The 13,584-nt window shown below is 42.9% G+C and overlaps 1 protein-coding gene across 1 annotated transcript in view; it reads left to right on the forward strand.

Annotated features, from left to right (window-relative positions):
- The window catches only part of SGCD (sarcoglycan delta), a 306,777-nt gene that overhangs the window by 253,692 nt on the left and 39,501 nt on the right, over positions 1-13,584 (forward strand). The window contains exon 6 of the mRNA XM_036392009.2: positions 61-180. Within this exon, the coding sequence (XP_036247902.1) occupies positions 61-180 (120 nt within the window). The remainder of the gene's footprint in view (positions 1-60; positions 181-13,584) is intronic.

Raw genomic sequence — 13,584 nt, forward strand, 5'->3', positions numbered from 1 at the left:
TATGAAGCTACTGTGTGATTTTCTTACACTTTTCCCTAAAGTAAAGCTTCTTCCCCCTAGGTCCCCAAGCAGTGGAAGCACACAGCCAAAAATTTGAGGTGAAAACCCTCTCTGGAAAATTGCTGTTTTCTGCAGATGACAACGAAGTGGTGGTTGGAGCAGAGAGATTGAGAGTTCTAGGTAAGAGATTGTTCATTAAGCCACAGTTTTAATATGCACCTCTTCAAATCTGAGTATAGTTTTGCCTGACTTTCCTTCCTACTTGCCGAAAGCTTCTTTTGGAGATAAAACCTTCTGCTGTCTTTATGGCTTTGAATCTTCTCCAAGCTGATAAAGGCCAGGAGTTTCTGTGTGAGGGCTTTTCTTAACCTGCACAATTTGTTCTTTCCCCTCCATTAAAAACTCCCCTGGAAGTGGTTTGTCTGGCTGAGTGAAATAGCTTTAAAACCAGTTTTGGTACCTGAACAGCTTTTATTTCTTGGATCTGGGGTGGAGGACAGTGAGGAGCTGCCCCAGGGATGTGCCCATGTCTGCAGTCACTGTGCAAAGGGAACCTCAGGGTTCATGGTTTTGGTGCCAGCACTGTCACCAGCTCTTCCTTCATTCTGAAACAAACACCAGGAGGATCTGCCTCCCCAGCTGTGCTGCCTGCCAGGCTTTATTCCTAATAAAGTAGGAATAAATGGTATTTCCTAATGAAAACTGGGGATAAACTCTGGGTTTGGGATGTGGGGGTTCTTTCTTGTTTCTTTGGATTTTTTTTTTTTGGTCATTAATTAGAGAAACAAAACAGCTGTGGCAATTGTAAATTTTGAAACTTATTTGATAGATATATAAAATTAACTGTCTGGAACTTGAATTGTTGTGCTCCCCAGTTCAACCTACACTCTTTGGCTAGTCTGGGATTTGGTCAGGAATGTCTTCACACAGGACCAGAGTGGGTAGCTCAGTGTTGTTCACAGTCACACAACAGTGCTGCTGGTCTCTGTGGAGGCACCAATATCTGTTTTACAGTGACTTGTTTTGGATGCATCTTTTCATTCCAAACCGTTCCTTACTTCTCTTGTAAAAACAGATCAATAAGGAGCTTGGAATTATATATAGATGTAGATAGTATTTTTTTATTATTATTGTTACTATAATTTCTAGCTATTTAATAGTATATTATGTATAGTATAAATGGGACTTGGTATCCAGCCCTTAACATTTTTTGCTGCCTGATGTCCTGTTCTGGATGGTTCCTGTTTGTGGGCAGGGTGGGTGGAGCTCTCTGCACATCACTGTTGTTACACACTGGCCTAGTTCAGTCACCAGCTATAAAAAGTTAGGTGGGCTTCACAGGATAAATGTTGAACCTCACAAAGTTCAGAGTATCTTTGTTAGCTTAGAACTTTGAAGAGGCCCATTCAAAATTCTTGTATGGGTGTTCCAGAGCTGGGGACATTTGTAGCAGTCCATGTCCTCCAACAAAGCTCCCTTTGCACTGCACCTTTCAGAGCTTGTTCTTGCAGGGTAGGTGAAGTCAGGAAGCAACAGTTTTTAAGTGTTTTCTTGGAGGCCTTAAAACAAGAGAGATTTACATTGTTGATTTAAAAAAATTACAGAACCTTCCCCTTACAAGCTGCAAGTACTCCTGTTCAGATTACAAACTTTAAAAAAATTGCTTTAAAGTTCCTCTGTGCTTTCAAGAAACCAGGAATTAATTTTGATAGCTATTTTGAGTTACTGCTTTGTTTTAGTCTCCAGACTAAACAGCATCAAAAATCTGCTGATCACTGTAGTGCACTTTGGTTTTTGCCTGTAACTGAGTGTTTCTCGAGGTTGGTTTGACTTCTGCAGATCTATCAGAAAGAAAAAAAAAATCATACTACTGGTGATGTTAGTACATAGCAAGTATTCCAATGACCTTGAGCTGAAATGCTTTCTGAGTTCATTCTTGGCTTTGTTTTTCTCCAGCTTTGCTTCCCCAATCTAATTTTATCTCCAAAAGTGTTTGCCGTGGCTGTTTGCCATGCTGGGAAGTGTTACACCATATGTTCGTGTTTCTTGCAGTGTTTTTGTCTGCTCTGAAGGCCAGTCCGAGTTGCAGCACACAGACAAATTCCTTTGATCATTCCTCTGGTGTTTGGGCTCTCAGGTGCTGCTGGAATGTGTCTGCTGACACCCATCTAGGCCATGTAAATAATTTCAACTTGTTCTTGTTATTACTGAACAAATACTTCTTGTAGAGGCAAGTGTGTGTCAACAACCTGGCATGAAAGTCATCCCACAGAGGTCAGAGCAGCAGTTCTTGTGGCCAGCTTTGAATATTGCCAGAGACAATAACTCTTTTCTTTGTAAAGACTCCAAAGTTTTTTTCTGGAAGTTTGTGCTACAAACCGATGCTGAATCCTTGTCCTGAGAAAAGAGGTGCTCTCCTGTTTTGAAATGAACCCTGCTCTGGGTATCTAGAGGGTTTCTCAACATTAGCAAGGGATAAAAAAGGGGAAGAATACACAGAATTATAGATTAAAAACAAATGCAAGTAGGACATATGATGCATTTGATGGTGCTTCAAAAAACCACGCAGCACGGGCAGTGCAGATTTCCATATGAAAGTGCTTTTTATTTGATTTGTATTTTGGGGAGTTATTTCTGATTTATGAGCATTAAAGGGCACAGAGAGACAGAGCTGGCCACCTCTTCTATTCATGTATGACGTAATTTCAATGAATTTATTTGGTACAGTGAATCCAGTCAAAGCTGTCATCATAGGAGGGGCTGGAGGATGGCAGGGGAAGGGCAGATCTGAGCCCTGGTAACACTGACACAACCTTGTGCAGACACCAAAAATCCCCTCTGCCTTGCTCAGCTTGGGACATCAGCTCTGCCTGGGTCCACATAACCCTGGGGGAGCTTTTGTTTGCCTGCAAGAACCCTAAAAAAGAACTGAGCCCTACAACAACTCCACTCTGCCCTTCTTACTTCTGAGCTCTTCAGCCAGTGCTCGTGTGCTGGTGGGATGGGATGGGATGGGATGGGATGGGATGGGATGGGATGGGATGGGATGGGATGGGATGGGATGGGATGGGATGGGATGGAATGGGATGGGATGAGATGGGAGCACATTCTCACTCTTAGCATCCCTTTCCTACCCAAATAGAACTGGGGCACCCCATGGTATTTTGAAAGGTCCCATAGCAAAACTCAGAGCTGCTCTCCTTCCCCAGAACCTCAGCTCTGCCTTTCAAGGTTTGGATTTCTGGAGGCAAAATCTGCCCCTTCTCTGCCCCTGTAGGGTGTGTGGGGTGATGTGCAGCCCTTCCCTGGCAGCCCCTGCCGTGGTCAGCAGAGATTTGGGCAAACCCCAGGGACACAGAGCTCACACCTGGCTGGAGCCCCCCAGGGCTCCTAACTCAGACCCTTGCAGGGGAGATAAATGAGCTGCTCCTAATTGAATTTGTATTTGCTGCCTCGTCCTGACTCCCTCCCTCCCTCCAGAAATGAAACGTGTCCAGACCATCTGAAAAACAGGGAGTAAGAAACACTATTTGGTTAAAAGAGTATTAAAAATAACTTTGATATATATTAATTACAATTTCATTTAATAGCTTATTGAACGTTATAGCATTTATAAATAAAAGACAATCATAAAGCATTATTCTGACTGTTAATTAGCTCTATTTATTCTCCAGATTAGTTTTTAAATATGCCCTCTAGATGCCACTTGATACTAATTAACAGAGTTACATTATTATCTCTATAGAAAGGCATTTTTAATTAAATCTAAAGCAATTTAAATTAGCATGAGTTTTTACAGAAATTAAACTCTGGTCAGATGCTTAATTTAGCCTTATAAGACAACATCTGATGACATGCCAGTGTCAGTTCTCCCAGGGGCCTTGACATCTTTCTTATTTGAGATTATTTTTTGAAGTTTGTTTTCAGGGAAACTTGCCACTATACTCTGATGTTTAATATTTATGATGGATTTAACCATTTTTTTTTTTTTAAGACTAAATGTTGATGGGAATCCACATGCATTGCAGTGAGCTGAGATAATACCACAAAAGCCACACTTCTGCAGCTTACGGGAGTCTGGCAGTCCCTGGGTTTGTGTGGGAGGTGGGACTGCATGGGCTGGATGTTGTCCCCTTACAAATCTACCAAGCTTTGTAACCACTGTTAAAATTACTGTATTGCTTTCCAGCAAGGATAGGATTAATCACAACCCCACAGGGTCCCTTCTCTACAACAGAACAATGCAGGGATTGCTCCCACGCCCCAGAAAATGTCTCTCAGACATTTGGATTAGCATGGCAGAGGCTTTTCTACTAATGGAGCCTAATGATAAAGATTTGGCTAAAGCCTTCTCCTGTGGCAAACCCTGACTAAAATAGCTGTATTTAGAGTGGGGTAGGATGCCTTTCATCTCCCAGAATAAAGACTGCAGGAGCAGTGTGAGCCAGCCCAGCACCATGGCTGATTTAAAAGCACCTTTGATCTCACCAATCTTTCCTTGCTCTCCTGTCAAATAATTAGCCAGTAGCTCCATTTCTACCTTGTGGCTTTTTTTCCACTGTAGCCAGCACCCTTTGGGCACTGGACCATGTGGAGCATGTCAGTGCTGACCACAGATTAGACTTTTAGGACTGTTAGTTTGGGAACATTTTTTTTGTTCAAGTTTCTCTCCAGCTGCCTGGGAATGCACCTGGAAAGAGGAATCAGCTGTTGAAAGGTTATTGCAAGTTTATTAATAAGTTTGGAGTAATTAAATCCAAGGCACATTTCCAGCATTTTATTTATGAGCTGTTTATTAAGGAATTTAGAGGATTTAGTGGAGGAGCACCAACAATTAAAGCAGTGTGGTCCAGGAGTGTGTGGCTATTTACAAGAGCATGCAGTGATGGAGGAAGAGGAATGGCTTTAAACTGACAGAAGTTAGATTTAGATTAGATATCATTGAAAAATGGGGTACTGTGAGGGTGGTGAGGCACAGGAATGGGTTGCCCAGAGAAGCTGTGGGTGCCAGCCTGGTCTAGTGGAAGAGGTCCCTGCCTGTGGCAAGGGAGTTGAAACAAAATGACCTTTAATGTCCATTCCAGGGCAAATTATTCTGTCATTCTGTGACTCTGTGACTGGAGAGAACTCTTTTAAATGACACTGTTGGGGACCTGCTCTGCATCTGTGGAACACAAGGTGCTGTGGCTTGTTCCTCGTGGAAGGGTTAAAAAAGCCTTTGTAATAATATCCTTCACTTTGGTCAAGAGGAGAGCAGGATTTAATGGGGATGTTGCTGAGCTAACACATCTGTGTAAGCTGCCCCAGCTGCCCTAAGCTTCACATCCACAAACATTTTCAGGGCTCCATTATTAGCTTGATCTGGAGCCCTGCAGAGCTGTGGCTGCAGTGCCAGCCTGGTTAGAGAACTCTGCTCACATTTCCTCCATATTAAACTTTTAGGGACTTCTTGGCATGTCCTTTTCAGCTCTTACTTGCTGCAGTAGTTACAGCAGGATAACTTTAATGACTGTAAGAGAACTTATATTTCATTAAATAATCCACAGAGGTATTTGACTGGTATCAGTCATTTCAGAGGGTGGGGTAATCTAGAAATTTAACAGTTTCAAGGAATTACCACCCATTTTTACAGCATGTACCCTTCTTCAGCAGTGATCATTTATGGATCAGAACATGCATGGTTGCCCTTTACAGCAGCCATTATGATTTCCAAATGGCATTTTGCTGATGTGTTTGTGGCAGAGGGAACAACTGTGGTAGCCAAGTGTTGAAATCAGGCCTGACCCAGAGAAGAAATGGAACTTTCTGGTCTCACCACTGAGTCTGCTGCAGCTTTATGCCTGAGGGTAAATGCCAAGCTTCAGTCTTTGTAGTGTGGATTTTGGGCATTGCCCTGAAAAACATGTCCTTGCTGCAGGTCTGTGAGTGGCCTTCTGAAAGGAGTCATGGTCTTATGAAACTGAGACATTTTCCTACTCTAATCCTTTTCCTTTACAAAGGCAGTGGAGGGGAAGGTGCCTTCAACCCAAAGGACTGGGAATTCTCTGGGGTACCTCACTGGGATGCCTTGCTGTGCCTCTGGACCAAACTGCACCATCAGCTGGGCCACAGCCCTTTCCCAGTTCACCCAGTTGTAAATGAGCTCCAGCTTGCTCGGGCTGCTCCTGAGCTCCTCCTGTGCTCTCAGCCAGGGATGGAATGAGCCCCAGCCAGCTGGGACAGGCATTTGACCTTTTGCTGGAGATGCATGAACTTCTCTGGGCAGCAGCTGCAATGCTCAGAGCTCCCTGCCCACAGGTGATTGGGCAGCAGCACTAATGCAGTCCTGGAGCAGTTGCCAAGCTGTCGTGTAGTGGTTGGTGCTGCATGAGAGGGATGGGGAATAAAACAAGGGGAGCAGGGAAATGTGCTGACAAATGAAGGTAGCAGGGTTTACACTGGCACTAGCCAGGCTGGAAACTGCCTCCTCCACTGTCTTTAACTCCTGTAGCTCTCACTTGGGGCAGAGCAGCTCTGTCAGATTTCCTTGAGCTCGTTGCAGAGCTGTGATGATGGGAAAAAATTATGTTTAGCAAAATTAAGCAGTAGTGGAGGGCAAAAACACATGTTTACTCTCAGTGGTTAAAGCCACACGAAAATTCTTTTTTTTTTCTTTTTTTTTCTTCTTTTTTTTCCTCTCAGCTAGGAATCGTACTGTTGCTGTATCCATGAAGAAGCAGGGGTCACGAAGTGATTTAACCTGTAATCAGCAGTGGCAGAGAATTTAAAAACTGTATAGAAAAGAAACCTGATTTAGTTGAATTGGGTGGGTTTAGGGTGTTTTTGGTTTTTTCCCCAGAGGTTGAGATGCAACTGTTGGATGCTTTCTTTCAAATAAAGTATTTCTCACATTATGCAAGGGGAGAAATTTAAATTACCAATTCTTGAATGAATACTTCTGATAGCTCCCGTGCTTTAAGGTCAATAGGTGTGATGCTGTTTTCTTTTCTTTTTAAGGGCAAATCCAACTTAGATTGCTCTCCTTTTTCAAAATCCACTCACCCAGATTGCAAATTTGTCTTTTTATTGGCAAGAACAAGCTGTGTTGGGAGAGAGAGATACTGAGGAGTTTTCTTTGTGTTTGCTTTTACTTAAAGTACATTCCAGGCTGAAAGGATAGCATTTATGTAAAGTGTATAGGCTTCGAGTCCAGGCTGAAATGTGTGTTCAGATTGTGTTCCCTTAATCCTGTTTAAGGAAAGAGAGGAATCATCCACCATCAGATTAATATTGATTAAATGTCACAAGGATTATGAAAGAAACATACTGTACACTTACCAAACACTGAAATCAAGTTTAAAAGTGTGGCAGATTTATATTTTATTTCCTAAGTGTCCTCCCCAGCTGATCTGTTTGAAGCTCACACAATATTCTCCATGATAAATTTCCACTGTGTATTCCCACTTCAGGTGCTCCCCTGAGTTCCTTTGCAACTTTGCACAAGAATGTTGAGAAGAGCTTCAAAGGAATTCAGTGATGACATTGCTATTGTTGAGCTGCAGGAAAAGTGTTGAAGGACCCCAAAACTAGTCAAGAAGGAAATATCTAGAGGTCAGCATAAGTTGCAGCAACCTTTTTTCCTGTGTCTCTTCTCAGTTTGGGTGTGAGCCTGTCTGCTCTGTTTTGTTCTTCCCTTTATGTTCTCAGATAAATGAGCTGTGGCAGGGAGGCTGTTGGAGATGGTGTGACTGCAGGCACATACATCACTAATGACCCACTTGCTCCTCTCTGGGCTTGCAGCTCATCTCATTGTTTGCAAGTTTTCCAGCTTAAAACCCAGGCTCCATTGATTCCTTGGGACTCTGAGACAGAGAATTTTTTCTCCTCCACCCAGCAGGGCTGGAGTCACAAGGAGCTCCTGTCTGGCCTAACTCAGTGCCTAAGGCTTGGCTCACTCCCTGTGTGCATACAGTGCCAAGATCAGGGGCTAAAAATAATCTGTAATAAGAAATAGAATCAGTTTTTTTAAAAAATTATATGACATTTTTTATTATAAACACTTTGTTGATGCTGCACATGATCTCATTATTGCCCTCATCATTCAGGAATTTTTGATTGCCCTTAAAAGAACAGCTGCCCAACACTTGGACAAAAAAAGGAAGACAGAGAGACCTTTGCAATGAGGTGTTTTTACAGGATCCTGGAAAGAAATGTGAATGAAGCTTCATGGCTTTTGTTCAATGCACTGGCTTAACCTAACCAGGCTATTATTGGACCCTGAAATAGAGCTCTTATTGATTTCAGATTTAATGGGATTCAAGGGGAGCAACAGCAATTACTATGCTCACCCATTTAAAAACATAAATTAAGGATGAATAAGGCTTTTAAAGCTTGGAATTAGAAGAAGCAGTCACAAATAATTTTTACCTGCATTGTATTGGATTTACTTCCTGGGCATCTGTTTGCACACACTTTCTGAGACTGTCACATATTATCCTGATGAGACCTGCAGAGGAGAGAACCTCCTCAGATGGGTGTTTTCATGAACAAATTGCAGAATGTGTCCTGATCAATAATAGTGGGAATAAAAGTAGTTTATGGAGACCAACAGCACACTATACATTGCCTCTTGACTTCAGCTAGAAAAAATCACAGCAGATCCTTCTCCTTCCCCCCCTCATTTGCACAGTCCTGCAGACACTAAAGAGAAGATGCACTAAGGCAAACTTAATCACCAGGTTCATCACAGGCCTCTGAGACCCCACTTTCATTTGGAAGCAGTGATGTACAACACTAAAGGTGTGCTGCAGGTCTGTAATTATCACCAAAAAAATACAGAGTGGGAGAGAAATGAACAGAAAAAGGGATGTGGGGAATAGCTGACCAGGTGTATCTGCTCCTGAGTGGAAACCTGATGTCTCCCTGCATTCTGCTCAGCCCCTAGAGCTGCTCAGCTGATTGCCACCTACCCCTGACAGCAGCAGCATCAATTATTAGTCTAAAATAACCTCTCATTGCATTGTATTTGAGCTCCTCTTCTCCCTGTCCCAGCAGAGAGCAGGGGGAGCCCAGAGCAGGTTCTGTGCAGAGGGAGGGGGGTGTGATCAGTGTCTTGGCACAGTGGCTGAGTCCCAGCTGGCACAGGGAGCAGGGGCTGCCCCTGGCACCAGGGAAGGTGCCCGGACAGTGTCATGCAGCTCAGGCACTTGGGAAAGCAGGAGGCAGCTGGAAAAGCTGAACACAGATTCCTGTGTTCCTGTGGTGGGAGCTGGTGCTGGTTGAGATGCACCTTCCAGCTGAGATTTGCTTCTTTCCTGGGGCATTTGTGCTCCTCCATGTCCAAACCCTAAAACTGGACTGGAAATGTTCTCTTGCCATGAGACTCTTGGTTTTTGTTCTTGAATGAAGTGAGCACATACAGGGGTCTTTGACACCCCACACCTTATGCACTGCAAGGGGGGGAAAAAAGCCCAAAACCCCAAAATACCCTCTGAGTGAATCTTTATGGTGATTCAAAATACTTCAGGTTGATCCTGTCATATGCTGTATAAGTTCCTGACTGATTGTATGGAATTAAGTTATTGGGCAGAGAACCAGCTAATGGAAACACATTGATGAAATCATCTTTGAGGGACATTAAATGGGACTTAAAATAAAGCTGAAATGGCTTTATGGATTTTTCGGTCAAACTGTTTATGAACATTTATCGGTGGTAAATTGCACTGTGTCAGAAGAAGGAATCAGTATAATAGAAGCCTCTCTGATATAATACTGTGAGAAAGAATAATTTATTGCCTAGGGATGTACAGTACAGTGTGTTTAAATCCTAATGATATTATTGTTTTCTTCTGTCTTTGGCTGATTGCACATAAGTTACCCTTAGCAGCAGCAGAGAGTCTCATATGATGAAAAAAAGAAAAATTAGTACTTTGCAATGAAATAGAAATTTTCTATTTCATGATTTTTGTGTTTTTCATGGCAGATAGAAAATGTTTTAATAACAGATAATTCAGGAAGCAGAAACTGTGTTGTACAATAATAAATGTAGGTTACATTGGCTTTTTACTCAGTAAAAGATGTAGGGGGATAGAGCAGCTTTGATTGAAAAGGGAGATTGTAGCAGCTGATTCTTGAACTGTTGGAGCTGTTTTTTAATACCATTTGCCAAAACCCATCATTTCTCAGGTAGAGGACTGTGAAAATAAAACTAGAGGAATGCAAGACTAGAAGGAAATTGCTGGTCCTGAAAACACTGCCCCGTGGTTCTGGAACACCAGTTCTTTTAGTCAGGCATTTCTCAGATCTGTCATATTGTCTGTCCCATCTAACTGAAAAGCTGCTCCCATTGTAGCTCCTCTTTTGGCTAGAAAACCCTCACTTTCCTTCCCAAATAGGCTCAGGACCAGTTCACTGCTACTCAAATAAGCACTGGCTCTCATATAAACATTGGCTTAGGACCAGGAGTTCCTTTCCCTTGGTGTTACTTACCCTCCTGATGGATTTGTGCACAGCATGAGGATCCTTCCTCAGCACACCATGCTGCTCAGCTGCACAGCCAGCTCCTTCCAGGCTTCTTTTATAGGACAGACAGATTTCTGTTTGTGCAGTCACGACAGTTTTTCCTCTCTGGGGATCAGCAGAGGGGGCACACAATAGTTGGAGGATTCACTGATGATTCTTAAAATAATGTGGTTTCTTTTTTTTTGTGTGTGTGTGTTCCTGTCAGACTTTCTTCTTGCCTTTCAGTTTAAAGTCATGTTTGCCTTCCCTTTGACTCTGTCACACTGCCATAAATCATGAGCAACATTCAGCTTTTATCCAGGGATATTATATCTTGGTAACCTCCAACATGTAGAAGAAATTTGTCCTGCTTTCTAAGCACATCACCTTGGACTTCATATTTTCAATCATTTGTTACTCCATAACATCCCAATTTCCTTCAGCAGAGCTGGAATAGCCCAATTCAGTGACAACAGCACATTTCCCTCAAACTTCCCTTCCTTTTTTTGCCAAAGCCTTGAGTCACAGTTGGATTCCATGATCTTCAGAGTCTTTGATTCAGTGATTCTGTGATTCTAAAACCACAAAATGAGGTCACTTCCTCCAGCTTTCACTTTCAACACCATCCAACACTGATGCTGTCAGAGCCTGGCTGGGGACTTCCACAGTGGCCAAAAGCCAAACTTTGACACAAAAATCCAGTGGAGCTGAATTAGTCCAAGGCAGTTTTTCCCCTCGTGAGCTGCTGATCCCCCAGGCAGAGATTGAGACTCTCCAGTGTAGGATAGAGGGGGCTGGAGGGAGGGGGCATCTTTGAGGCCCAGAAAATTCCCAATAGCACAGAAAAAAGAGGATGGTTCTTTACTGAAATCCTCAGGCAGTGGGGTGAAAGCACAGGGAGAACTTCCCCAGAGTATTGAATTCATCCATCAGCCCCCTGCTGCAGAAAGGGGACACTTAGGACGAGGATTAGGCGAGGTGAAGGAAGTTTATCAGTGTTTCTGATAAACCTTCTCTGCCAACTCAAGGGTCCCTCAGCTGCTGACAGCCAGAGCCAAGAGAGGGATGTCTCAGTCCTGGTCCCTCAGCATCCCCTCGTGGCTGGTGTCCTGCTCAGTGACAGAGACAGGTGGCCCTTTGGGAAATTCTGTGTTATTAAAGAAGAATATGAATTATACAGTCAAGGCAGAAAGCCTTAGCAAGGCGGGTAGCATTCACTTCAAATTCAGATCAAAGGAGAGAAACAGAAGGGTTTGGAAATCTCATTCCTGTTCCCAGTGCATGAGGGACTTTTTAATGGATTTGGCAAGAAGGGAGGCAGGAAAAGAGGGTTTGAGAACTGTGTAGGAAGGGAAGACAAGAAAATGGAAGAACAAATACCCAGCTCTTTAATTTTCAACTTCCTTGAAATGACTGCATTGGGGCTTTCATTGACCTTGGTTCCAAAGTTGCTTCCTGACTTTAATCTAAAAAATGAAAGCCTGGAAAACCCCAAGTTTAGGAATAAGTTAAAGTTTCTCCTTATTCTGCAGGCACTTTGGTTACAGGCAGGTAGTTATTTTGAGTTTGCATGACTTGAGTATCTAACTTAAGATGTCTAAAAATAAATTAAAATGCCCAGCATAAAGTCACCATTTAAGCCATGTTGGGTGGAAAGGGTACAAGGATATCTGGGTGCATCTCTCCAGCTGCACCTTCTCATCCTCCTTCCCTCAAAAATCACTGTTCTATTATGCAGATAAGTGCAGGCTGGATGTTTTGCTACATTGCATTGCAAAGCCAAGAGCAAGGCAATTGTGTTGGATAAAGCAGAGATTTAAATCATTTGGAAACTGTTGAGAGAGGACAGATCTGATAGTAGCAACCTTCATGGCTGGCAAGTTACAGCTGCTTATGACAACTTGTAACAATGAAAGCTTATAGTAAAGTTAAAAGCTCAGTATCTGTATTGTGCCATAGGATCAGCTTCAATCCCCAAGTATAAACCATCAAACTTTAGGCTGATTTTATCATCTTTCAGTTTACTTTGGTTTTTTCTGGGTTAAAAAGAGTTGGGTAGCTTTTTATAAATGTTAGAGTGCTTGTTTTCATTCTGATTTTTTTTTTCTTTAACACATTGGGACAGCTTAGTTAATTTATTACAGTGCAAAGAAAGTGTAGTCATACTGCAGTTGTAGGTGTTTCTCACTTATGGCAGCAGTTACAGCAGAAAGTTGTCTCGACACGTTTTGGACCATCTCAGAACATCTGCTATTCTGTAATGACGACTTTCAAACTGCACACAGGGAACAGTTGCAACAGCATGTGTTAGGAGTGCTCTCAAACTCTACATGTAAAAGTTTTCATCAGGATCTGTAGTTTGCACCAATAACTTTATCAGACTAAAATCTAAAGAAATAAAAAAATGCCAGGAGTGCTGTCTGCATGCTAACACTGAAATTGCTGTGATGACTGCTGGTAAAGAGTGACTAATTGTTCACAGTGTGTCTGAAGGCAAGACCACAGGTTTGAATTTAAGAATATAGGTCATACTTGCTCATTGGCTTGGCAGCTATATATTGGAGAACAGGAACATTAATTTCTAGTGCACACACTCGGTGTGTGAGGCAGTTAGTGCCACTCTCAGCTGTGTTTTAATTGGAAGTTTCAGTGGGAGCAGGAATGTGATGTTCTGCAGCAGAGAGTCAGTGACAGCACCTGGGGACTCCTGTGCTCCAACAGAGTATTTTAAAAGTAGAACAGGTTCAGGAAAAATAAAGCAGTGAGAAGTCCAGAGGATTTGCTTCACGGTGATTGATTCAGAAAGCTCAGAACTTCTCAGAGAATCAGAGCAGGCTGGGGGCGTTGGGTCACCATCGGTGTCTGACTAAAGTCTCCTCATGCAAGGCTGGTTGGCACACAAGGACTGGAGAAGATTCAGTGGGGGAAGGATGAAATGGGACCATTTCAGACTAGATGCACAATTTAAATGAGAACAGTCAGTGGAAAGGGTTGCCAGAGGGTGGCAGGGCTTTGGCTCACAGCAGTGATGTGAGGAGAGCACATCTTTCTAGAGGAGAGAGAACAGGGTTGGTCACAGTATATGGACCCAGTTCAGGGATGGCT

This window comes from Molothrus ater, chromosome 15 (assembly GCF_012460135.2).
Source record: "Molothrus ater isolate BHLD 08-10-18 breed brown headed cowbird chromosome 15, BPBGC_Mater_1.1, whole genome shotgun sequence".
In the NCBI taxonomy this organism is placed as follows: domain Eukaryota; kingdom Metazoa; phylum Chordata; class Aves; order Passeriformes; family Icteridae; genus Molothrus; species Molothrus ater.